Source organism: Ictalurus furcatus, chromosome 1, assembly GCF_023375685.1.
Source record: "Ictalurus furcatus strain D&B chromosome 1, Billie_1.0, whole genome shotgun sequence".
Lineage (NCBI taxonomy): Eukaryota > Metazoa > Chordata > Actinopteri > Siluriformes > Ictaluridae > Ictalurus > Ictalurus furcatus.
The window spans coordinates 26,480,324-26,507,029 of NC_071255.1; the positions used below are offsets into that span (position 1 = coordinate 26,480,324).

Sequence of the window (26,706 nt, forward strand, 5' to 3'; positions counted from 1 at the left end):
AAGTCGGAATTTGTTTTTATCTAATCTTAAAGAACCGGGTATAAAATATATTTTGCATCAAGTGAAAAATTACTCAGGAGAAAGTCTCCTGTTCCTTCCTTTTTGCAGCCACTACTGTAGTTTTAGCACACATATGAACACACTCTGAGACAATTTTTTCCCTACAGGCTATGAACAACACTGATGAACAACAGCACACTGTCCTAGCTGGACATTAACTGCATTGAACATTGTCTTTTGTATTGTAGTGTATATACTGCACTTGACACTTTACTTCATTTATACACATTTTTATTACTGTATATCTTCTGTTTTACTACAAAGTGCACTTATGCACTTTTATTTTTTTTTCTACTATGCACAGTATACCTTGTAATTTGATCCCCTAGAGCTTACTCTGTATTTTTTAACTGACTCCCCTTTTTTTAAAGCTCTTTAAGAATTTCACTCATCTTTTACACTTTTTATCTGATCAAGCTAGTATTTGTTGGTGTTTTGCGCACACAACTCAGACTGCCATATTTGTATTCAATGGTTTGATATATTTGTTTGTGGAAAATACCAATACATGGTGCTGTAGAAATGCCAACATATAAAGTCAAGTGAAGTGTGTTTTTATTGTCAGTCCTCAATATAGTTTGTATACATTGGAGCAAAATGACATTTCTTCAGGACTGTGTTGCAACACAGAATAGTACATAAGACTACATAAAGTGCAATACACAACAGTGTGAGATAAGTGCAAAACAATAAATACACAGAACAGAACAATAAATACACAAGACAGAAAATATATAGGACAATATATACACAGAACATAGACTGTAATCTGTAAACTATTGTGTAATGTTGCAGCAGAAGTATAGCAGCAATATTGGTAGCAAAAAACAAGTTCCATAATATAAAGTGACTGATGCAGCTATGTAAAGTGCAGCATGCATGGGGTAGTGAGTCTTACTGGGTTAGTGCATGTGCAGTGGTGTGAGTCTTACTGGGTTAGGTGTTCGACTATCCCAGGTGAGCATTGGGAGGCAGCAGGGTGTTGAGTAATCTGACTGCCTCTGGGAAGAAACTGTTGCAGTGTCTGCTGGTGGTGGTACGGATGCTGCTGTAATTTCTGCCAGATGGCAGGAGGGTGAATAGTCCATGAAAAGGGTGAGAGAGGACATCACCAATACTGGTGGCTTTGTGGATAAAAGAGGTGGCTTTGTGAAGAAAGAGGTGTCGATGGCAGGTAGAGAGACCCTGATGATCTTTTCAGCTGTCCTCACAATTCTCTGTAGGGTCTTGCGGTTCCAATACCAGATGGTGAGACAGCTGGTCAAGACATCCCTCTGTCCCTCTGTAGAAGGACATGAGAAGGGGAGGGGGGAGTTTGGTTCTCTTCAGCCTGTGGAATGGAGATTCTGCTGGGCCTTCTTGACTACGCAGGTAGCGTTGAGAGTCCAGGAGAGGTCCTCAGTCATCTGCACACCAAGAAACTTTAGTTTTGACACTCTGCACAGTTGTTCTGTTGATGTGCAGTGGTGAGTGGTCCACTTGAGCTCTCCTGAATTCGACAATCATCTCTTTAGTCTTATCAACATTAAGAGATAGATTGTTGTCTCTACACCATCCTGTGAGCTCCTCCCTGTATGCTGAATCATCATTGTTGCTAATGAGGCCTACAACTGTAGTGTCATCAGCAAACTTAATGATGTGATTAGAGCTGAACTTGGCTGCACAGTCATGAGTCAGCAGATTACACAGCAGTGGACTGAGCACACAGCCCTCGGGGGCACCAGTATTCAATGTGGTGGAGCTGGATGTGGAGTTGTCGATCCTGACGGACTGGGGTCTGCTGGTCAGAAATTTCAGGATCCAGATAATAATAAACACACTGAAACACAATGATAAACACATTCCCTGAGCATCCTGCCAGGTATATTGTCAGGACCTGCAGCTTTCCGTGGGTTAACTTTTGACAGAGTATTCCTAACGTCTACTGTAGACCAGATGAAGTACTTGGTTGGTGGGAGTTGGGGTGGCATGTTGTTCTGTGCTTCGAACCGTGCATAGATATTATTCAGGGCATCTGGGATTGAGCCATAATCATCACAGACAGGTAGTGTAGTTTTGTAGTCTGTGATGGCCTGAATGCCTTTCCACATACGCCTTGTGTCCTTGGTGTGTAGTTCTTTCTGTGTAGTTGTGCTTTACCTTTCTGATGCCCTGGGACAGATTGGCCCTTGCTGTGCGAAGGGCTGCCTTGTCATCAGACCTGAAAGCAGTGTCTCGGGTTTTCAACAGCAAGCACATTTCAGCAGTCATCCATGGTTTCTGGTTTGCATGTGTGGTGATGGTCTTGAAGGAAGTTACATCATCTACAACACCTGGTTTCAGGGGTGTGATGTAGACGCAAACAAAAAAAAGATGTTGGATTTAATCTAATATCTTTAGTTAGTTCATGAGTTAATGATGATTCATTCATCTTCAGTAAGTGCTTTATCCCGGTCAAGGTCATGGTAGTTCTGGAGCCTGTCCCAGTAACACAGGGCAAAAAGCAGGAATGAGATGAGATGCCACTCAATCACATACTGTATAGGGAAATTATTGTCCTACGTAATTTTCTCCCAATTTTGATTATTTGCCAATTCCAACCCACCAGCCAGCTCTCTTCTATTGCATGACAGCTATCAAACAGGGACAGGGAAGGCTAGCTTGTGTTTCCTTCAAGACATGATGCCAGCCACCACTTCGTTTTGAACTGCTGAACACACTCAGAGAAAAGCACTAACTGTCCTCCTGAATGCTTAACTCCTCACACACAGGAACCTTATTTCAACATTGAACTGTTGAGCCTGAAGCAGCACTGCTGTGAAATGAGGATCATCGTTATAGTAGAAGTTTTTTTTTATACAGCTGTTATTGCTTCTCTGTCTTTGACCCAGTTATATCACAGCATTGTATGACCATTTATTTTAGTTTACCTTGAGCTGGACTAAGTAAAGAAGATCATAATGAGCTGGGGAAAACATGGGCAAAGTAGAGAAGAATGGAGAGAACAATGACCTTTGGTTTACAGCAGAAGCATGACCCCTCTCATTTTAAATCTGTGTTCAGTGTACTGTTTTGTATTTATTGTGAAACACCAATAGAAAAGAACATTACAGAAATAACTCCAATGACTCAATTGATCAAGTACAGTTATTTGCACTTGCATACAGCCTAGAACAGCACTGCCATGAGTAATGTAAAACACGCTACTCATAATCCTGCAATATGTTAAGTGGTGCCCTAAATATGTTGTTTTTTTTCTGCATTTGAACTCATATGAAGAGAAATGTACATTGCTTGTAGACATTTCTTAGTCTTCTACAGATTTGTGCATGGACCTTTCACCACAGAGTTAAGGACATGTCCTACCTCCAAACTGAGAGACATGTAAAGACTACATGGACAAAGATCACAAGCAAGCAGTGGTCCAGTTCAGTTGTATACCCATAAGGGGTAGAAATAAGATAAAACGTCTCATACATCCAGGCAATCAGTACACCAAAAAAAAACAACCAATGTCCATATTGACCTCATTCATTCCTTTTTTCCTTGGCGCTTATGCCCCATGCCTAAAGTGTGGTTAAAAGAAGACATGTTTCCTCCTGTTGGATGCCTTGTGTTTCATGAAAGTGTGCTGTCTATCCTCATGTACACCTCAGGAACTGTACAATAAAATCTTGCCTTACTTGCAAAAAAGTAAAAAAAAAAAAATACTTTTCAACAGAGAAACAGTAGCAGCACATCAGACTCACAGATCTCTGGCTTGTATAATGATCAAAGTCATTACAGTCAGATATAAAATAAGGACTAGGTTAGGTGATTCAAAGGAGGGGTGGAAAGTGCTCTTCTGCCAAAGAGTGAACTGTGGCAAACTAAATCTATTGGTAGCTGCTGCTTTCCTATTTTTTGTAATATATTATAGATTTGCTTAAAGGACATGCAATTATTTACAGTAAATTTATGAATTTGAACAGACCAGAACGGATGTCAAAGATGAAATTGTACAACAAGCTCTTTCCTGGGTTCTCATCCTGAAATTAAATCACTGAGAGCAAACCATGATGCCGGAAACAGTGAGACTGTATATATCTATTTAAAGCTCTAAGTTGCAGGGCTCTTTAACATTGTTTGTGTACAGTTCATTTCTATCAGTTGCTCTTTTTTTTTTAATGGGGATTGTAAACATTATTTATTGATGTTAATGCAGCTCTGGTTAAGATATGTTTTACTTATGTGTTGCTGTTTTTATCACAAAATGTATGGTGATATTGTTTACCCAGCTCATAGTTCAGACCTCAACAGTGTTGTGTTCCTGCTGAGGTTTTTTTCTTTTAACATCTTTCTAAGGACATATACAGTATGTTGCCTCAGGCACTCAGGTGGGCTCCCTGGAAAACATAAAAGTGAAAGTGCGCTTTTGTGCTAAATTTATCACACTGCAAAACAGGTTATTTCAGTAGTATTCATTACATAGCTATATTCAAATAGCTATAATGATTGGTACATTTTAGCTAAACTAACACACAGAACTTTCTTATTAGAGATCTAGCAGTGCTATACGGCTAGGCAGCAAGGTTCTGCTTATAATACAGAAAAGTGAAATGAACCACACTGATTAAGAAGGACTGATGTGAATCGTTTTGGAAAAGATCAGTTTGTGTTATATCAATAACAAAGGTTAACAGTTTCCTACAGCACCTCAGGTGCAAAGGCCACACAGACTGTGTGTCTGGGCTACTAATTTTCTATCACTATTTGCCTTGCAGACAGGTAGCTCATATGCAGAGATCACCACCATAACTTGTCTCTCATCCATCTATCCATCCATTTTCGGTACTGCTTATCCTATGCAGCAGCCTATCCTAGTGGGCACAGGGTGGGGGAAACCCTGAACGGGGTGCCAACCCATCACAGAGCACAGTCGCGCACACACACACACACACACCCACACACACACATTTACACACTATGGACAATTTAGAAATGCCAATCAACCTATAACGCATGCTCAGTGCACCCAGGGCTTTAAGTGCCCAGACAATGAATTTATGATTTGTCCATCCTTGCAATAGTCCTTTGATAATTTGGGGTTCATTCTATAGTTCAGTATTGTGAATGAATACATTTTTATAGTCAGCAGTGCTTGCCCGGAACTTTTGGATCATGGCCAATGTAACCACTATTCTTTTTATAATTTTTATAATATTATTCAGAATAACATGCATTTTCTGACTTTCCTCTGCTTTATGTTAATGTATTTGAATTTGCAGTCTGGAGACCCTGCTGGCTACACATCCCTAATTCTCTTTCTAGCTCTCTGATTTGGATCGATGGTTAGCTGATCAAAGCACAGAGTGTCATGACTGCTCTTCTAAGAAGTCAGAGACGCAGTCCCACGCAGTGCAGGAGCTGGAACAACCAAAAGAATTGCATGTAATGTTAGTCAGGAACGTCCCTCAAATATCGTTCTTGGAAGCTAGGTATATCACTAGCTAGTCAGATCAAGCTAAAAGTGCTTCCATCAGACAAATTATAATATAAATATATCCGTGAGCCATATCCGTGAAAAATTTGGTTACCATTACCCTTCTTGCCCAGCTAGTATGAAAGTCGAGCAAGGACATAGGGCTAAAAATAGTGCAGAGTTTGATCAAATGTCTCCAGCTTAAGTCACGTCTGTACCAGCACAAAACTCTACCACTACAAGAAAATTTGAATAGTTGAAAGTCTGCTGCAAAACAAGCCATGCAACATGTTTGCAGAGTTCATTGTTTAAAATTTCTTAATATTTATTGATATTAAAGTGATAATATAATTGCTATAAATTGTAAATGCTAGGAATCTATTAATGCAGTCACCCCTGTGCTAGTATTTTACACATTTCCACTGTAAAGTCATGAGAGAGAGAAATAGTTGGTATATATTGTAACCTTAGTTTTGACAGGTATAGGTCAAAGGTCAAAAAGATACACATTCTAACTCTCTATATCTAGATCAAAGGTCATGATCATAAAAATATTTATAGTTATGTTAAATCTGGATCACATCCATTCGTTACCATACATGGTGCGGCCATGTGTTTTCCACCCCACACACGTTGCACACATGTTCTTTCTAACACTCTGTGGTAGGTCATAAAAATATATATATAGTTATGTTAAATCTGGTTCACATCCATTCGTGACAGAAACGTTACCATACATTGTACGGCCATGTGTTTTCCACCCCACACACGTTGCACACATGTTCTTTCTAACACTCTGTGGTAGGTCATAAAAATATATATAGTTATGTTAAATCTGGATCACATCCATTCGTGACACAAACGTTACCATACCTGGTACGGCCATATGTATTCCAGACACCCCACACAAGTTGCACACACGTTCTTTCTTTTCACATAGAATATGAAACTCTCTGAGGTAGGTCATAAAAATATATATAGTTATGTTAAATCGGGTTCCCATCTATTCCTGACACAAACGTTACTAGTTATGTTAAATCGGGTTCCCATCCATTCCTGACACAAATGTTACTATACATGGTACGGCCATGTGTATTACACATCCAAACAAAAATATGACACACACAAACGCACTTTATTTTCACATTATTTAAAAGGAATTTAAGTGTTATGTACTAAATTACCATAATTATGAACACAAGTTGTTAAGTTGACAATCATTTTTAAAATTACGTTTCTCCATTTAGATTGTCTGCAGTAGAATGCAGTCTTTTAAACCAGGAAAAATGACTGCCTTTAAGTTTTATAACAATAGTAAGTAAAATCCAGCGTGATTTACATTACAAATCTCATACGTAACATCTCTGCAGGATTTATAGACGTTAAAGCACTGAATGAAATGAGCAATATAGACAAAAAATAAACACTCTGTGTCTACTACTTTTATCTCTCTCATAGAACTATCCACAGTCCAAAGGCTGTGGAGCTAGAAGGCTACGTGTGCGAATGACAAAAGATTTTAAAAAATAAAATAAAAAATGTATCAATACATGAAATTGGATTACACAATGTAGTTGAGGTTTACATGAATAAGCAGAAATGTAATCATGCTTATCTTTCCTATAGCACAAATGAAAAGCCCTCTCTAGATGAACAGATTTGTCAAATGAAACTTTTTCCTTCTTATCCACTGCTACGGTAAACTAAAGTGTAGATATTCAAATTACACTGCTAAATATGACTAGCATTAGCTACGTGTACTAGTGCAAAATAGTCCATCAAATGTATTAGCAGGTGTAGCCTATACACGAGTCCACTATTGGTCATATCACAATTGAGAACATGCCCCAAATTCATTGCTTTTGTAGAATTTAATTGTAAGTGAAATGATATTCAAATTGTAATGTCCTTAGTATTTGTTCAGTCTACAGATCCTCTAACACTGTTAAATGAATACATGTAAATGTACTACGACGTAAATTTTGTTTTAAATCAATTAACGCAGAAATTACACACAATATTAAGTTGATGTAATTATCAACATTATTATGTCAACACAACTCATCAAAATAATGTGTACAACTTTAAATATTTATTTATTTCAATAAATTAGAATTTTTATCTTGCAACCACACATTAAATTTAGATTGTGGGGGTTTGTTTTGTATAGCTACGCTGTTAGAAAATACATGATGGTTGAATGTGAAAATAAATGAGCAGAATGTAAGCTTGTGAAATAAATTAAACTTTATTGATTGCACTTTTGAGAAAATGGCATGACTTTGAATAAAAATGTACTGAAATAAATACTCTAAAACATTGATATACCCGAAGAAATGTAAAAAAAAAAAAAGAAAAAAAAAGAAAAAAAGAAAAAAAAAGTTTTTACATACCTTCTAAATAGGTCCCTTTAGGAGGTAAACGTTTTAAAGACGGTGTTTTATAAGAAACGCGCGTATTACATGCCTTCTAAACCTAACCCTTTAGGATGTAAAATGTTTAAAGTGCTGCTTAAAAGAATCGAGAGTTTTGTTTTACATTTATGAGCTCTGGTGACAGTGTCTGAAGTGTGTGTGTATGTGGGTGTGTGGGTGTGCGTGCGTGTGTGTGGGTGTGTTAGAGAGAGAGAGAGAGAGAGAGAGTCATGTGTTTCCTGGGGGTTTGCTGACCAGAATGCTTACAGTGTGTTTATGTTAATGAATTAAGGGACGAGTCGTGTGTTTCAGGGTTTAACGATCCCTACCAATGTGTACATTTGTGGTTTAAGTGAATCTTTGTTTCTGAAATTACTTCTGTGGTAATTATCAGTTTGTGTAACTAATCTATCAGAAAATACTAGACCTGGTGACTGAATGTGGTAGATGTATTAGAATTTTGGACATGTTATGCATGTGTAGCTCCCTATGTGTATGATCTATGTGTAATCCTTCTGTCAAGAAATGAACAGACTGAGGTTTGTGAAATAATTTAACTATTTATTGGCTACGTTGTTGAGAAAAACATTGTGATGTGTAAAACATTTCTACAGTCCTTCAAGGCTGTATGATGTCGTTGTTCTCTTTTACTGAAAGAAAGGTCAAAACCATCGGTGTTATTCGTTGTGGAGACTGAAGTGACAATATGTCTGAAGAAAATGAAAATATGTATTACATATCCTACCTTCTAACCAGGTTAATTTAAGGGTGAAAAAACCCTTTTTTAAAGACGGTGTTTTAAAAGAGTCGTGCATTTTGTTTAAACTATAAACAAGATTTCAGAAAATGGTACGCCAACGAGGATACTTACACAGAACTATCGCTAAATACATAAGCTTTTGTCTATGCTTTGACATCCCATGTCCCAGCAGTACATTTATGACCTCTGATGACCATGTGGGTGTGCGGGGGTGGGTGTGTGAGAGAGAGAGAGACACAGGTGTTCTTTTGGGGGTTTTGCTGACCAGAATTCTTACAAATGTGTTTGTTAACGAATTAAAGGGAATCGTGTGCCTCAGTGTTAAAATAATGGTTAAGACGTCGTAGTTAAAAAACAGAAGAAACTCTGCAACTATCTGTTACAATGTCTGCTCCGAGAAATCCTAATATCCTTAGAAGATTGCTGTGTATTCACCAACAAGAGGACCTGTTGAAATGAGAGAGGACCTGACTTTTGCTCCAAATTTTTTTTTTTAAAAACCAAGATGTTAGTTTGACAATTTATTAATGAAGGTAATGTAAATACGTTGTTGTTTAACCCTGAGCAGGGCGTCAACAACTCCAAAGCTCGTGTCTTAAGTCCAAGGGTTTAGTTAGGAGGTAGAAAAACATTTAAAGATGGTGTTTTAAAAGAGTCGTGCATTTTGTTTAAACTATAAACAAGATTTCAGAAAATGGTTCGCCAACGAGGATACTTACACAGAACTATCGCTAAATACATAAGCTTTTGTCTATGCTTTGACATCCCATGTCCCAGCAGTACAATTATGACCTCTGATTACCATGTGGGTGTGCGAGGGTGGGTGTGTGTGAGAGAGAGAGAGACACACAGCTGTTCTTTTGGGGTTTTGCTGACCAGAATTCTTACAAATGTGTTTGTTAACGAATTAAAGGGAGTCGTGTGTCAAAGTGTTAAAATAATGGTTAAGACGTTGTAGTTAAAACACAGAAGAAACTCTGCAACTATCTGTTGCAATGTCTGCTCCGAGAAATCCTAATACCCTTAGAAGATTGCTGTGTATTCAATAACAAGAGGACCTGTTGAAATGAGAGAGGACCTGACTTTTGCTCAAAAAAAAAACAAACAAAAAAAACCAAGAGGTTAGATTGACAAATTATTAATGAAGGTAATGTAAAGACGTTGTTGTTTAACCCTGAGCAGGGCATCAACAACTCCAAAGGTAGTGTCTTAAGTCCGAGGGTTTAGTTAGGAGGTAGAAAAAACATTTAAAGATGGTGTTTTAAAAGAAACAAGTGTTTCATCCTTAATGGTAAAAAAGAAAAGTGTTTGTACTCCAATATGAAATAAAACGGTGGAGACACAGCGAGTACATTTCTGTTCCACAGTCTATAAGGATCCCCAAACTTCATGTAGTGTGGAAAAATATATACACCCTCCGTGACTATGTTACTTAAGGTTTAAACATTTTTATTTTGTGATGGCAGCAAGACAAAACGGTTGTGCATTTGGTATCTGGTGATTTTAGAATTAGGCCCCAAATGTCAAATATGTTGTGTGTATGGCTTCGTCAGGCAAAGATCACGATGGTATGGAAAGAGTATACAAGAGTAATTGGGGTGATCTAATGCTTAGGACTTGTACAGTACTTCAACTCGGGAACGTCCCACCATGGCGTTCAGAGAGACGTTATCTATGGTACACGTATATATAATATAGATCAGATCACCAGTCTGTCATTACCCAGTCCTGATCTGGGGGTTCGGGGGAGGGGGGGATTACAGTTCAGGCATATTTCCAACAGAACAGAATATTAGACATTTAGTGTAAACTAGTGAAAAAAAATAATAAAATCTCTGAAATATTTCAGTGAAAATAGTGGTCCATATTTAATGCATTATATTAGAAATGACAGTACAGTCTTTGTTGATCAGTTACCAACTCATACTTTATAATAATTTGTTTAGGAGCATCTGAATCTGGCAAATAACTTCTATTGCATTTAGGCATACAATAAAAGTTAATAAAAAAATTAGGAAGAAATGACTTGTGCACTACTGCTGCGGATATTAAGTCAAACCATTTTGTTCAAACTTCAGCATGACCCATAGAGAAGCAGAAACTTATGGCACCTTATGAATACCATGTGAAGGATTAAGTTGACTCGCCCCTTACAGTTACAAAGACGTGTCCTTGTGCAGGATCACCTTCACACCAGCATCGATCCCCTCTTATCCCATTTCAACGTATAAGAAAAGGCAAAAAGTAATATAAGATGTATAAGAATATATTTATAAAATATAACACATTATGAGGAAGAAATATAAAATATTATTTAACAAGGTCTGCCGTTCAGCCCTCTTAACTGTAAGAGCATCATCAGTATTGTACAGCAGTTGGGGAACAGTAGTTAGCTTTCAGATGTCAGATATAAAACAACTTTTTGAGTCACAGTGCCAAACTACTGGTATTATATTCGGATCCTTCTTTTTCAGCATGAAGGACTGGCATTTATTTAATAGACAGATGGTACAGCCATATACTTGGTCAGAGAATTTAGGAATTTCTTTGAGAAAGGTTCATTGTTTTTGTTCTTTTATCATAGCTTCAGTTTGTATACTTACTTTGGTTAGTGACTTAAACTGTTTTATTAGGTATTGACAGATTTCATTAACAGGGAACGATGATAGGTGAAGATTAAGCTGGTATGCGTGTACAAAATAAAACTGTCTATATGTATATTTGTCTGCTATGTATCTGTTTAAACACTGCTGTAATGGCGATATAAAGAGAGAGAGATACCCATTTACTAATTCATAGAACCCCTTTCCACCTTTTCAAGTTCGTTATACATTTTTCTTTTCAAGCATCGTGTTCAGACATTGCAAATCATCAGTCTGAAGGTTAAGGGTTACTTAGATTTTTGCTTCTTCAGCATCAAAAAAAAGTCTAAACATTAATCTTATTATTAAACTCAGAAACACTATAACTGTCTGGTTGTGATCATAATAAAAGGCAACGTGAAAGGTGACTTAATTCCCAATGAGATTTCTCTATGTTCTCTATGACCTTTCTACAGTATATGCCATTAAGTCCTAGTTTCCAGCCATCATTACAGCACGGGAGAGGAAATCTCGTTTATCAGATGTGTGATGTACGTCTAGACAATCTGATAACAAACTACACACACAACATTTATGTTGAGAAAATTCAGCTTGATCTTTGTTCCCAAATAACATTGGATCAGATCCATAGTTTACAGCATCTGTCACACACGTATTTAATCTGTATTACGAGTACTGAACAAGTTAGAGGAGGAGAAAATGTAGATTTACTGTTCATTGGAACTTTATTGTTTATTTAGATCTGTCTTGATTCATTTTCATATTCAAATTTTAAAAAAATACATAACGTAACATAACATAACGTATGAATGTAGGAAGTTATGTCACCTTTCACGTTGCCTTTTATTATGATCACAACCAGACAGTTATAGTGTTTCTGAGTTTAATAATAAGATTAATGTTTAGACTTTTTTTTGATGCTGAAGAAGCAAAAATCTAAGTAACCCTTAACCTTCAGACTGATGATTTGCAATGTCTGAACACGATGCTTGAAAAGAAAAATGTATAACGAACTTGAAAAGGTGGAAAGGGGTTCTATGAATTAGTAAATGGGTATCTCTCTCTCTTTATATCGCCATTACAGCAGTGTTTAAACAGATACATAGCAGACAAATATACATATAGACAGTTTTATTTTGTACACGCATACCAGCTTAATCTTCACCTATCATCGTTCCCTGTTAATGAAATCTGTCAATACCTAATAAAACAGTTTAAGTCACTAACCAAAGTAAGTATACAAACTGAAGCTATGATAAAAGAACAAAAACAATGAACCTTTCTCAAAGAAATTCCTAAATTCTCTGACCAAGTATATGGCTGTACCATCTGTCTATTAAATAAATGCCAGTCCTTCATGCTGAAAAAGAAGGATCCGAATATAATACCAGTAGTTTGGCACTGTGACTCAAAAAGTTGTTTTATATCTGACATCTGAAAGCTAACTACTGTTCCCCAACTGCTGTACAATACTGATGATGCTCTTACAGTTAAGAGGGCTGAACGGCAGACCTTGTTAAATAATATTTTATATTTCTTCCTCATAATGTGTTATATTTTATAAATATATTCTTATACATCTTATATTACTTTTTGCCTTTTCTTATACGTTGAAATGGGATAAGAGGGGATCGATGCTGGTGTGAAGGTGATCCTGCACAAGGACACGTCTTTGTAACTGTAAGGGACGAGTCAACTTAATCCTTCACATGGTATTCATAAGGTGCCATAAGTTTCTGCTTCTCTATGGGTCATGCTGAAGTTTGAACAAAATGGTTTGACTTAATATCCGCAGCAGTAGTGCACAAGTCATTTCTTCCTAATTTTTTTATTAACTTTTATTGTATGCCTAAATGCAATAGAAGTTATTTGCCAGATTCAGATGCTCCTAAACAAATTATTATAAAGTATGAGTTGGTAACTGATCAACAAAGACTGTACTGTCATTTCTAATATAATGCATTAAATATGGACCACTATTTTCACTGAAATATTTCAGAGATTTTATTATTTTTTTTCACTAGTTTACACTAAATGTCTAATATTCTGTTCTGTTGGAAATATGCCTGAACTGTAATCCCCCCCTCCCCCGAACCCCCAGATCAGGACTGGGTAATGACAGACTGGTGATCGGATCTATATTATATATACGTGTACCATAGATAACGTCTCTCTGAACGCCATGGTGGGACGTTCCCGAGTTGAAGTACTGTACAAGTCCTAAGCATTAGATCACCCCAATTACTCTTGTATACTCTTTCCATACCATCGTGATCTTTGCCTGACGAAGCCATACACACAACATATTTGACATTTGGGGCCTAATTCTAAAATCACCAGATACCAAATGCACAACCGTTTTGTCTTGCTGCCATCACAAAATAAAAATGTTTAAACCTTAAGTAACATAGTCACGGAGGGTGTATATATTTTTCCACACTACATGAAGTTTGGGGATCCTTATAGACTGTGGAACAGAAATGTACTCGCTGTGTCTCCACCGTTTTATTTCATATTGGAGTACAAACACTTTTCTTTTTTACCATTAAGGATGAAACACTTGTTTCTTTTAAAACACCATCTTTAAATGTTTTTTCTACCTCCTAACTAAACCCTCGGACTTAAGACACTACCTTTGGAGTTGTTGATGCCCTGCTCAGGGTTAAACAACAACGTCTTTACATTACCTTCATTAATAATTTGTCAATCTAACCTCTTGGCTTTTTTTGTTTGTTTTTTTTTTGAGCAAAAGTCAGGTCCTCTCTCATTTCAACAGGTCCTCTTGTTATTGAATACACAGCAATCTTCTAAGGGTATTAGGATTTCTCGGAGCAGACATTGCAACAGATAGTTGCAGAGTTTCTTCTGTGTTTTAACTACAACGTCTTAACCATTATTTTAACACTTTGACACACGACTCCCTTTAATTCGTTAACAAACACATTTGTAAGAATTCTGGTCAGCAAAACCCCAAAAGAACAGCTGTGTGTCTCTCTCTCTCTCACACACACCCACCCTCGCACACCCACATGGTAATCAGAGGTCATAATTGTACTGCTGGGACATGGGATGTCAAAGCATAGACAAAAGCTTATGTATTTAGCGATAGTTCTGTGTAAGTATCCTCGTTGGCGAACCATTTTCTGAAATCTTGTTTATAGTTTAAACAAAATGCACGACTCTTTTAAAACACCATCTTTAAATGTTTTTCTACCTCCTAACTAAACCCTTGGACTTAAGACACGAGCTTTGGAGTTGTTGACGCCCTGCTCAGGGTTAAACAACAACGTATTTACATTACCTTCATTAATAAATTGTCAAACTAACATCTTGGTTTTTAAAAAAAAAAATTTGGAGCAAAAGTCAGGTCCTCTCTCATTTCAACAGGTCCTCTTGTTGGTGAATACACAGCAATCTTCTAAGGATATTAGGATTTCTCGGAGCAGACATTGTAACAGATAGTTGCAGAGTTTCTTCTGTTTTTTAACTACGACGTCTTAACCATTATTTTAACACTGAGGCACACGATTCCCTTTAATTCGTTAACAAACACATTTGTAAGAATTCTGGTCAGCAAAACCCCCAAAAGAACACCTGTGTCTCTCTCTCTCTCACACACCCACCCCCGCACACCCACATGGTCATCAGAGGTCATAAATGTACTGCTGGGACATGGGATGTCAAAGCATAGACAAAAGCTTATGTATTTAGCGATAGTTCTGTGTAAGTATCCTCGTTGGCGTACCATTTTCTGAAATCTTGTTTATAGTTTAAACAAAATGCACGACTCTTTTAAAACACCGTCTTTAAAAAAGGGTTTTTTCACCCTTAAATTAACCTGGTTAGAAGGTAGGATATGTAATACATATTTTCATTTTCTTCAGACATATTGTCACTTCAGTCTCCACAACGAATAACACCGATGGTTTTGACCTTTCTTTCAGTAAAAGAGAACAACGACATCATACAGCCTTGAAGGACTGTAGAAATGTTTTACACATCACAATGTTTTTCTCAACAACGTAGCCAATAAATAGTTAAATTATTTCACAAACCTCAGTCTGTTCATTTCTTGACAGAAGGATTACACATAGATCATACACATAGGGAGCTACACATGCATAACATGTCCAAAATTCTAATACATCTACCACATTCAGTCACCAGGTCTAGTATTTTCTGATAGATTAGTTACACAAACTGATAATTACCACAGAAGTAATTTCAGAAACAAAGATTCACTTAAACCACAAATGTACACATTGGTAGGGATCGTTAAACCCTGAAACACACGACTCGTCCCTTAATTCATTAACATAAACACACTGTAAGCATTCTGGTCAGCAAACCCCCAGGAAACACATGACTCTCTCTCTCTCTCTCTCTCTCTCTCTCTCTCTCTCTCTCTCTAACACACCCACACACACGCACGCACACCCACACACCCACATACACACACACTTCAGACACTGTCACCAGAGCTCATAAATGTAAAACAAAACTCTCGATTCTTTTAAGCAGCACTTTAAACATTTTACATCCTAAAGGGTTAGGTTTAGAAGGCATGTAATACGCGCGTTTCTTATAAAACACCGTCTTTAAAACGTTTACCTCCTAAAGGGACCTATTTAGAAGGTATGTAAAAACTTTTTTTTTCTTTTTTTCTTTTTTTTTCTTTTTTTTTTTTTTTACATTTCTTCGGGTATATCAATGTTTTAGAGTATTTATTTCAGTACATTTTTATTCAAAGTCATGCCATTTTCTCAAAAGTGCAATCAATAAAGTTTAATTTATTTCACAAGCTTACATTCTGCTCATTTATTTTCACATTCAACCATCATGTATTTTCTAACAGCGTAGCTATACAAAACAAACCCCCACAATCTAAATTTAATGTGTGGTTGCAAGATAAAAATTCTAATTTATTGAAATAAATAAATATTTAAAGTTGTACACATTATTTTGATGAGTTGTGTTGACATAATAATGTTGATAATTACATCAACTTAATATTGTGTGTAATTTCTGCGTTAATTGATTTAAAACAAAATTTACGTCGTAGTACATTTACATGTATTCATTTAACAGTGTTAGAGGATCTGTAGACTGAACAAATACTAAGGACATTACAATTTGAATATCATTTCACTTACAATTAAATTCTACAAAAGCAATGAATTTGGGGCATGTTCTCAATTGTGATATGACCAATAGTGGACTCGTGTATAGGCTACACCTGCTAATACATTTGATGGACTATTTTGCACTAGTACACGTAGCTAATGCTAGTCATATTTAGCAGTGTAATTTGAATATCTACACTTTAGTTTACCGTAGCAGTGGATAAGAAGGAAAAAGTTTCATTTGACAAATCTGTTCATCTAGAGAGGGCTTTTCATTTGTGCTATAGGAAAGATAAGCATGATTACATTTCTGCTTATTCATGTAAACCTCAACTACATTGTGTAATCCAATTTCATGTATTGATACATTTTTTATTTTATTTTTTAAAATCTTTTGTCATTCGCACACGTAGCCTTCTAGCTCCACAGCCTTTGGACTGTGGATAGTTCTATGAGAGAGATAAAAGTAGTAGACACAGAGTGTTTATTTTTTGTCTATATTGCTCATTTCATTCAGTGCTTTAACGTCTATAAATCCTGCAGAGATGTTACGTATGAGATTTGTAATGTAAATCACGCTGGATTTTACTTACTATTGTTATAAAACTTAAAGGCAGTCATTTTTCCTGGTTTAAAAGACTGCATTCTACTGCAGACAATCTAAATGGAGAAACGTAATTTTAAAAATGATTGTCAACTTAACAACTTGTGTTCATAATTATGGTAATTTAGTACATAACACTTAAATTCCTTTTAAATAATGTGAAAATAAAGTGCGTTTGTGTGTGTCATATTTTTGTTTGGATGTGTAATACACATGGCTGTACCATGTATAGTAACATTTGTGTCAGGAATGGATGGGAACCCGATTTAACATAACTAGTAACGTTTGTGTCAGGAATAGATGGGAACCCGATTTAACATAACTATATATATTTTTATGACCTACCTCAGAGAGTTTCATATTCTATGTGAAAAGAAAGAACGTGTGTGCAACTTGTGTGGGGTGTCTGGAATACATATGGCCGTACCAGGTATGGTAACGTTTGTGTCACGAATGGATGTGATCCAGATTTAACATAACTATATATATTTTTATGACCTACCACAGAGTGTTAGAAAGAACATGTGTGCAACGTGTGTGGGGTGGAAAACACATGGCCGTACAATGTATGGTAACGTTTCTGTCACGAATGGATGTGAACCAGATTTAACATAACTATATATATATTTTTATGACCTACCACAGAGTGTTAGAAAGAACATGTGTGCAACGTGTGTGGGGTGGAAAACACATGGCCGCACCATGTATGGTAACGAATGGATGTGATCCAGATTTAACATAACTATAAATATTTTTATGATCATGACCTTTGATCTAGATATAGAGAGTTAGAATGTGTATCTTTTTGACCTTTGACCTATACCTGTCAAAACTAAGGTTACAATATATACCAACTATTTCTCTCTGTCATGGTCCCCTTTGGTAAGGCTCAGAAAATAAAAGATACAAGTGGTGCTTGAAAGTCCTAAAAGTAGATAAAAAATAACCCAATTAAACAAATGAGACAAAAATATTATACTTGAGGAAAATTATATAATATTCCATATCTGTGAGTGGGAAAAGTATGTGAACCTTTGCTTTCAGTATCTGGTGTGACCCCCTTGTGCAGCAATAACTGCAACTAAACATTTCTGGTAACTGTTAATCAGTCCTGCACATTGGCTTAGAGGAATTTTAGCCCATTCCTCAGTACAGAACAGCTTCAACTCTGGGATGTTGGTGGGTTTCCTCACATGAACTGATTGCTTCAGTTTCTTCCACAACATTTCTATTAAATTAATATCAGGACTTTGACTTTGGTTCTGGCCATTCCAAAACATTAACTTTATTCTTCTTTAAACTTTCTTTGGTAGAATGATTTGTGTGCTTAGGGTCGTTGTCTTGCTGCATGACCCACTTTCTCCTGAGATTCAGTTCATGGACAGATGTCCTGACATTTTCCTTTAGAATTCGCTGGTATAATTCAGAATTCATTGTTCCTTCAGTGATGGCAAGTCATCCTGAACCAGATGAAGGAAAACAGGCCCAAACCATGATACTACCACCACCATGTTTCACAGATGGGATAAGCTTCTTATGCTGGAATGCCATGTTTACAAATAAAAAAATTTAAAAATCCATAGACATGTTTATGGCCTTTGGAGTCATTCCAACTATTTTTTTTTAAAATAGTCATGTGAAGCTGATATATTTGCGCCTATAACGGAAGCATAAATGTTTTCCTTTTTATATAAACACGTTTCAAACTGCTTCAAAGTGTAACAAATATACAATTCATAACCCAATTTAAATGACACAAAGTAGTAGTGAAAGTACATAAAGTATATTTTCAAAAACAAATCAAGAATTGCAGTTAAATGTGTTGTCATTTTCTTTATTATCTAATTATTTCATGCAACCACTACATCTGGATGAGGTAATAATTTACTCACACCACATCCAGTGGTTTCTGATATCATGTTTGACTGCGCGCTGCAAGACATAACGTGCTCGTCTGCATTAACAGAGGATGAGGTGAAAACTAAGCTGTGTTTGGTGGCTCAATTTTAACAATCTCCTGTTTCTCCCGAATGTAAATCAAATGCCCATTTACATAAACATACCGCAACTTTTTTTTTGAACGACAGAGACACTCAGAAATGAACTGATATTAACGTTAATTACTTTGTCCTCTCATGCAACAACGTTAAATGTTGATTAACTTCAAAACCTACAGTCATAAAAATTATAGGTTAAGCTTACCAATCTCTGTTTATCCACTTGGACATTGCTGTCCTCATTTTAATGCACTGTTTTTCACTTTCCCTTTTTCTTCCCATTTTGATCATGTGACTGTGTCTTGTGAATTTTTGAAATCATTTAAAATGCTAAGCAAAAGTTAAATAAAACTGTTTCCTTTCATTATTTTTTAACAAACAAGCTTTGGATTATTTATAACATTTTATGAAAGAAGATTCAGGAATGAGCATTACACTTCATGGATGATCAACATCTACATACGAGTACAATGAAAATCAGCATTTCAGAAACTTTAGTAAATCTGGTGGAAATTTTTAGCTCAGGATTTGGCTCACGCAAACATTTACACACAACTTGAAAGACTGATAAATGAGGCCCATTTTCGCAATACATACAGTATGTATGATATACCAACAAAGTGATAGTGCAACACTGAAAACTGCTTAATGAAATACAATGAGATTAATCATTTTTATTTAGTGTTTACAAAAATAGGCTACGTAACCAGCAACAAAAAATCAGTATACTGCAAGTTAGATAATAAATTAGATAATGGCATAATGTAAAAATATTTAATGTGCTACTTGTTACTATACAGTTTGATGTACATGAACATTGTTTTTATGTTCTCTATAATTGGTTTCAACTTCTAATAACAGTTCAACAATATGTTTGAGAAAAACATATTATGATACAATTACCAATGCCATATTACTCATCCCTATTTCCCCACCAGTTTTATTAGATAGTAATTGAAAGTATTGAAAGTACATGTATTTGGTATATATCTGGTGAATGTTGCTGGTGGTTACATGCCTGTTTCCCAACCATTGCTCCCCACAACAGGATACATTCTGGGTAAAAATTCAGTACATATGAATTTCTCACTATGAAATACCAAAAAGTGAATAATTTAATAAGACTACTCAAACACAATAGCTTTCTGCAGGATCAAAAGACTTGTTTCAGTCCAAATGGCAAAATAAATTATATGACAAAAGCTGATGAGAGGATAGAAAGAGGTTGGCATAGTTACTGGAGTTATTTTTTCCAATATTTGAGCATTTTTGTTATGATAAAGAAACTCTCTTTAAAATCTCTCAACCTAACATACCAAGTGCCTTGTTGATATTAATTACATTTGTCAGGCTTCATTCCTAACGGGGTGCAAGCTTCTGTAAATGTCTGTATCATACCATTAAACACTTTCAGTACAAAATGTACCAACAGAATGTGTGAGCAATTTAATAATATTTGGTGAGTTCTATTGTTTCAGCTAATAAACACCACATGTTGTTTTTTATACACTGAATAAGGGCAAAATTCTACAGGCCAATATTCTGATCCAGTATAAAAATGACAGTTTACATTGGTGGTAAGCTTACTGTACACACAACCCTTACATTTAATGCTATTACATGTTTTAATTGTTGTGTTATTATCACAATTAAACAAGCCTTTTCTGTGAAAACCTTTCACCACAAGCAAATCTAAAATTTCTTTAACAAAATTTGGTCATTTCTTTCAACCTTTGCCCCTTTTCATCAAATGTTTTTGCAATGGATGTTTCCACATAGAACTTGGAGGGAAACATAGCTACTGTGAGAGAGTTTGGACAGACGAGGATAAAGGATATTTTACCAAGAGGCACTTCATAGAGTCTTTCAGTACCTCAGTCTACCTCTGAATTGGAAAATCCACAGAGATCTGCATAGTGCCAGCTATGAGGCACAGAAAATGTTGAGTTCTGTGTAAATATGAATGATAGAAGTTCAGTAATTGACTTCAGTCTGTCTTTTGGAGTAGATGTGCCACTTTATTTAGCATCCTTACATGCTTGTTCCAGTCAGACTAATTTTGCATGTTCATTTTGGAAAAATTCTGGGGTTCAAGTGTTTAGTCTCTAATGTGACTGGTACTATGTGAATGAGATTCACTTTCCATTATTATGGGTGGCTCACCCAGCAGTAAGTCATCATCACCCAGTGTGGAGCTGAGTTCAGAGTTCACAAAGTTTGGGATGTTGAAATGAGCCAGAAAAGCTGCTTCATTATCTTCCATCATCTCCAGGTGTGTACTCTGGCTAATTAGGCGACCGGTTTTCACCTGGCCGCTCGACTCACTGCTGCTTGATTGTGTGTGAGCTCTGTGGGTTTGGCTTAATGACCGCTCTCCTGCCTGCTCTTCTTCATTAATGTAGCAGTTAAAGAGAAAGTGAGACTCCTCCAGTAGGGGTCGAGGTAAGCCAGCTCTGGTATTCTCTGGCTCCCGAGGGCGGCCTAGTTCCTCAACACAGCTAGTCAGATGCACACAATCCTCACATGGTTCAGCACTCCTGTGTGAGAAATTATATTGGGATTAGCTATGTCACAAAAAAATTTCATTGTTCATATCATGGGACAGACTCACTGAAACTAAACAGTTGAAGACTGGAAAAAGACCAGTACAAATACAATTTTTTACTTCCTGTATATCTTGATTGACAAATGTGTCGTCCAATCAGCAGTAAGTAATTAATTCGCAAAATATACCTTCCTTTTCCGTTTTGTCTGATTTGTTAATGTGTTTTCAGATTTGTTAATGTGTTTTGTGCTATCTCCCAGTGGCTAAAGGATGTGATGTTTTTTCTAAAACTCGAGAAAATAAGGTATACGATGAAGGGTTGTACGGACAAGTTTTGTTTTTTTTTTATAAATGGCATCCCTTTATCGTATACTTTATGGAGTTACAGACACTTCCCACTTAAATTTTTGTGCCTGTTGTTGGGTCTTACAATATCTATATAACCGGCGATAGTTATTGGGTAGCCATGATGAGCCGGGGGTGGGTTTACTTTTAATTTTGTTTTCCTTTTTTTAGTATAAAAAGAAAAAAACCCTGTGAATGTTTACTGCTGTGTGTTGCTCAATTTGTTTTTGTTTTTTGGGGGTTTTTTTCTTCTCAATGGAATATTTGGGAAAGGGAGGGGAGGAGAGAAGAAAAAAGATGATGTTCAGCAGAAATGTTTGGTAGACGTGTTCAGCAGAAATGTTCAGCAGAAATGTTTAGTTCAGCAGAAATGTTCGACAGAAATGTTCAGCAAAAATGTTTAGTTCAGCAGAAATGTCCAGCAGAAATGTTCAGCAGAAATGTTCAGCAAAAATGTTTAGTTCAGCAGAAATGTTCGGCAGAAATGTTCAGCAGAAATGTTTAGTTCAGCAGAAATGTTCAGCAGAAATGTGTAGTTCAGCAGAAATGTTTAGTTCAGCAGAAATGTCCAGCAGAAATGTCCAGCAGAAATGTCCAGCAGAAATGTTCAGCAGAAATGTTTAGTTCAGCAGAAATGTTCAGAAGAAATGTTCAGCAGAAATGTTTAGTTCAGCAGAAATGTTCAGCAGAAATGTACAGCAGAAATGTTCAATAAAAATGAAACTGGAAATGTGTTTTCGGATTTGTTAATGTGTTTTCAGATTCGTGTTTTGTTTTGCACTTCTCGGCCGCTGTAGAATAAGGCTACACAAGCAGTGTGTCAGGTTCTGACAGGTTCAGTCAAACAACAGAGCCTTGCACTCATATGCTAGGCCAGTTGAAGCCCCTGCTTCCTTTCTTTCCACTGCTTCCCTTTGGCCATATGAGAAGATGAGGTCTCGAAAGAACTACTTATGTTGGACCATAAAAATCTAACTGGGTAACTAAATGAGATTGATTCTTTTTTTTAATCCCCAGTTATTGCAGGTCCTATAACAGATATGTTTATACATGCTGCTCTCAGACACCATTGACACCTCTTCTTAAAGGTTATGATCAAACTGTTATAGGCTAATGCTATTTCCTTCTTACCAGTCCTGGGGAAACCTATTAATAAGCAGCGAAATAATGACTTAAAGAAGCACTCTGGACATTTCCCTTCCATGCCAGCTGAGGGCACAATCTCCAGCGTTCTTGCACAACCTCTACTGATCACACCCACTTCCGGGTCACTTCCTGATTTTTCCCTATATAAACTGTTAATGTAGCTTGACTTATTGTAAAGCCTTTTAATCCTCTGAAAGTCTCTTTAATCATGTGGTCTGTGTAAGGTCTGAGCTGTTTAACTTGATTGGGTACTTTGTCTATGACCTTTGTTCCATCTCTCTCTCAACCTTGATTTTTGGATTATCCTTTTGTCTTCCTGCTGTTATTATTGGTACTTTATTTATTCTTTAATTAATGACAATAATATAAAATGACTGACTTTTACTAAATGTTCTTGATCTTATTCTTAGTCCCAGACCTAGTGAACTAGCATGAGGATGTGTTTTTGATAGAGACTCCAAAGGCAAGTATTCTGCAAGTCACTCTGGATAAGGGCATAAACTCTGGATAATGCTGTAAAAGTGCTAATATGAGTAAATGAGAAAGGTATCAGACCAATACCATTATCGTTATCAACATAATTCTTTGGTTTATCCATTCCAAACATTTGGATTTACTGGGTCCTTTAGGCACATCTAACACCGCTCTATTCTTGAGACATCATCTAATTGTTAATTTGTTGTGTTCATTCTTTGGTTCAAGGGATTTTGTTTAGTCATTTATAGACTTTATAGCCAAAAATATGTGGGCGTGCCACCGTTCTAGAAACACACAATTGTCAAGGATGTCTTTGTGTACTATATGTCAAAATATTTATTTTAAATAAAATTCTGTGCTTGAACATTTATACTGTACATAGTCCTTTTAATTTAAAATGATTTAATTTGTGGTGCACGGTGGTTTAGTGGTTAGCCTCACACTGCCGGGGTTGAGGGTTTGAGACCCACCGCTGCCCTCTGTGTGCCAAGCTTGCATGTTCTCCCCGTGCTGTGGGGGTTTCTGCCGGGTAATCCGGTTTCCTCCCCCGGTCCAAAGACATGCATGGTAGGCTGATTGGCATGTCTAAAGTGTACATAGTGTATGAACAGGTGTGTGAATGTGTATGTGATCGTGCACTGTGATGGATTGGCACCCCAGGGTGAACCCCACCTTGTACCACATGCCTCCACCATGTTCCTTTTATTCTTCTTTTACGCATTCCAGGGATGTTAAAGGATTGCATGTACCTTAGGCAATAAAAGGATGAGTCATGGCTTAAGAGCGATTTAATTAAATAAATAAACAAAGCTATATGATTAACCATTTATTTTCCCATTATAAATGAACAGCCTTAATTACCTGCTTTGCTTGGTTCTCGGCCACCAAGACTTTACATTTTATGCAAGTTTGATGAACGTAGGTTCTCTGTTTGCATATGTATGTATGCATGCATCACACAAAAATTTCAAATGTTTAAAGTTCTGCAGCTGGGAGATAAGGCTGTGTTTTTGCTGAAGATTGTCTTTCTAATTAGGTGTGATCGCTGCGTTGTTTTCATTCAGTTGCTGGATAGCTTAGATTTGTTACTTGACTTAACCGAACCTGACAAACAGCCAAGATATATACATGCACACATGCATATAGACATTGAGCAAGAGCAATTAATGAGGTAAGTAGATGTACACAGCACAAACAGTTATGTATAAGATGGATATTAACATGAATGGGGAACTGTAGACTACTTGCTGCCTACCTATAAAATCTTGACTGCTGTACTATGCATTTCAATGAGGCATGCTCCTGAGATTGAGCTGGTTCAAGCATTTCCAAGTGCTAATGGTGTGACTTACTCTGGATGCGGTGCTCCTGTCTTGGTCAGAAGAGTGAGCACAAAGAACATAAAAATGACAAAGACCGCAAGACCAACCCAGAAGCCAATTACAATGGAATCTGAAACATAAACATTGAATTTAAGCATCAATGACGTGAACATTAAGAAGTGATATAATTCAGTCTCACATTATTTGAGCTGTTAAATATTCACTATGCATGTTGGATCTGATTGCTTGACTCAGTCTGAATGTGCACATCTATTTGTTTATAGAGCTCTGAGATTGAGGTTGTGTAACACATTGAAATCACAAGCTTTCTACTGATTAATTCTCAGAGATGTGATGCCAGGTGACTGACATTGGGTCTGATAAGACCTAATCAGAAAAATCTAGCAATCAGTTAGAAAAAAGAATGACTTACATTTGTGTGCTTTGAGTCCCTCGAAGGAAACTGGCTCTTCGTCATCGTAGTATTCGTACCTCCATTCATAATCTGTGTGCGAAACGCCAGCAGTAGTGTTTGGGTGCTGCAACATAGGCATCTCTCTAACTGTACAATATCTGGGCAGGACTGAAGGAGTCTAGTTCGCAGGCCTGTAGTTTTAAGCGAATACGAATACAAATCCGTCAGCTGAGTACAATAAATTCGGACGTGCAGTTAGTATGGTCTGTGATTGTATGCATCTGATTGTGCTAAAGGGATGCGATTGACACAGAACGTAAACGCAGTTCTTCAGCATACTGGATGTTGGTCCAAATCCGCTGTGTAATTCCATCCCCTAACATTATGAAGCAAATCCGGTCCGTTGAGAAGATTCCCGTGTGTTGCGCTCTGCCCCGGCGCTCCACGGTTATAATAGTCGTGAGTGACTCGAGCACGAATCGATTCTTTTTGAACGACTCTTTTGTAAGCCGTACACTGCAGATGATTTGAAAGCGCAAAAGAATCGGTTTTGAGTCCTTTGTGCGTTGTATGGCCAAAAGTATATGGACACTTGACCATCATACCCCATATGTGGTTTTCCCCCACAAGCCACAAAGTTGGAAGCCCACAATTTTCTAATGTATTTGTATGCTGTAGAATTACTATTTCCCTTCACTGGTACTACATAATTATTATCTTATTTATTATAATGTATTATCCACACCGTTTTGTAGATTAACTTTCAATGAAAAATTACCAGACCTACACCAGAGCTTAATTTGGTGCAGAAAACCAAGGCTTTTGAGAGGCATTTCAACCCCAGCAATCACACACACACACGCAATACTCCTGATGACAGCATCAGCGAAGATGCAGATGCTTTACTGCTGGGATTGTTTGGTGTTTGGAGCGGAAAGCGGGTCCTGCGCAAGAGATGGATTTTCAGATTTAGGAAGGTTATCCAAGTCAGCCCCTGGTCATCAGGACGCTTCAAGTCATCTAACCCTAGGATGGACTTCGTTTTCAAGTAATTCGATCATCAAAGGGAAAGTTATTTTAAAATGTAATAGGCCGCTGTGCTAACTGATTTTATTCTTTTATTTAAAAAACCAGTGATTATACAGAATTACCAGTCAGTCTATACATTTACCAAGTCAGCAATCAAATTGCACATTTGCTGCATAATAATGACAGTTTTCCCAAATAAACCATAACGTACATTTAATAGGCTGCTGTGTCAATCTAATAATATTATTTATTTATAATATTAATAAGGTTAAATAACCATAAATTTTATTATCGATGTTGCTTGTGTGTGGTGGTGGGGTCCAAAATGCCATGATAGCTGTTCACTTTCTATGAGGCTGAAGTGTCTGTCACTAATGGTTGCTTTGCTATGAGCCTGTGTCCAGGTTTATATGATATTTTGCTGTT

The 26,706-nt window shown here is 36.8% G+C and overlaps 1 protein-coding gene across 1 annotated transcript; it reads right to left on the bottom strand.

Moving 5' to 3' along the window:
• Window positions 1-20,861: 20,861 nt before the first annotated feature.
• mrap2a (melanocortin 2 receptor accessory protein 2a) lies at window positions 20,862-25,390 on the bottom strand. Its single transcript, XM_053628544.1, has 3 exons — window positions 25,270-25,390; window positions 24,867-24,966; window positions 20,862-21,538 (listed from the first exon to the last, which is right to left on the bottom strand). Exons 1-3 carry the CDS (start codon window positions 25,388-25,390, stop codon window positions 21,100-21,102), a joined length of 660 nt encoding a protein of 219 aa, XP_053484519.1. The 3' UTR covers window positions 20,862-21,099.
• Window positions 25,391-26,706: the final 1,316 nt, after the last annotated feature.

What these genes read in the sequence shown, in the direction of transcription:
- mrap2a (XM_053628544.1), bottom strand. Translation starts at nt 25,390, where the DNA reads ATGCCTATGTTGCAGCACCCAAACACTACTGCTGGCGTTTCGCACACA. An exon ending in GGGACTCAAAGCACACAAAT is followed by an intron (nt 24,967 to 25,269) that starts GTAAGTCATTCT and finishes TTTATGTTTCAG; the next exon opens with ATTCCATTGTAATTGGCTTC. An exon ending in ACAGGAGCACCGCATCCAGA is followed by an intron (nt 21,539 to 24,866) that starts GTAAGTCACACC and finishes TTTCTCACACAG; the next exon opens with GAGTGCTGAACCATGTGAGG.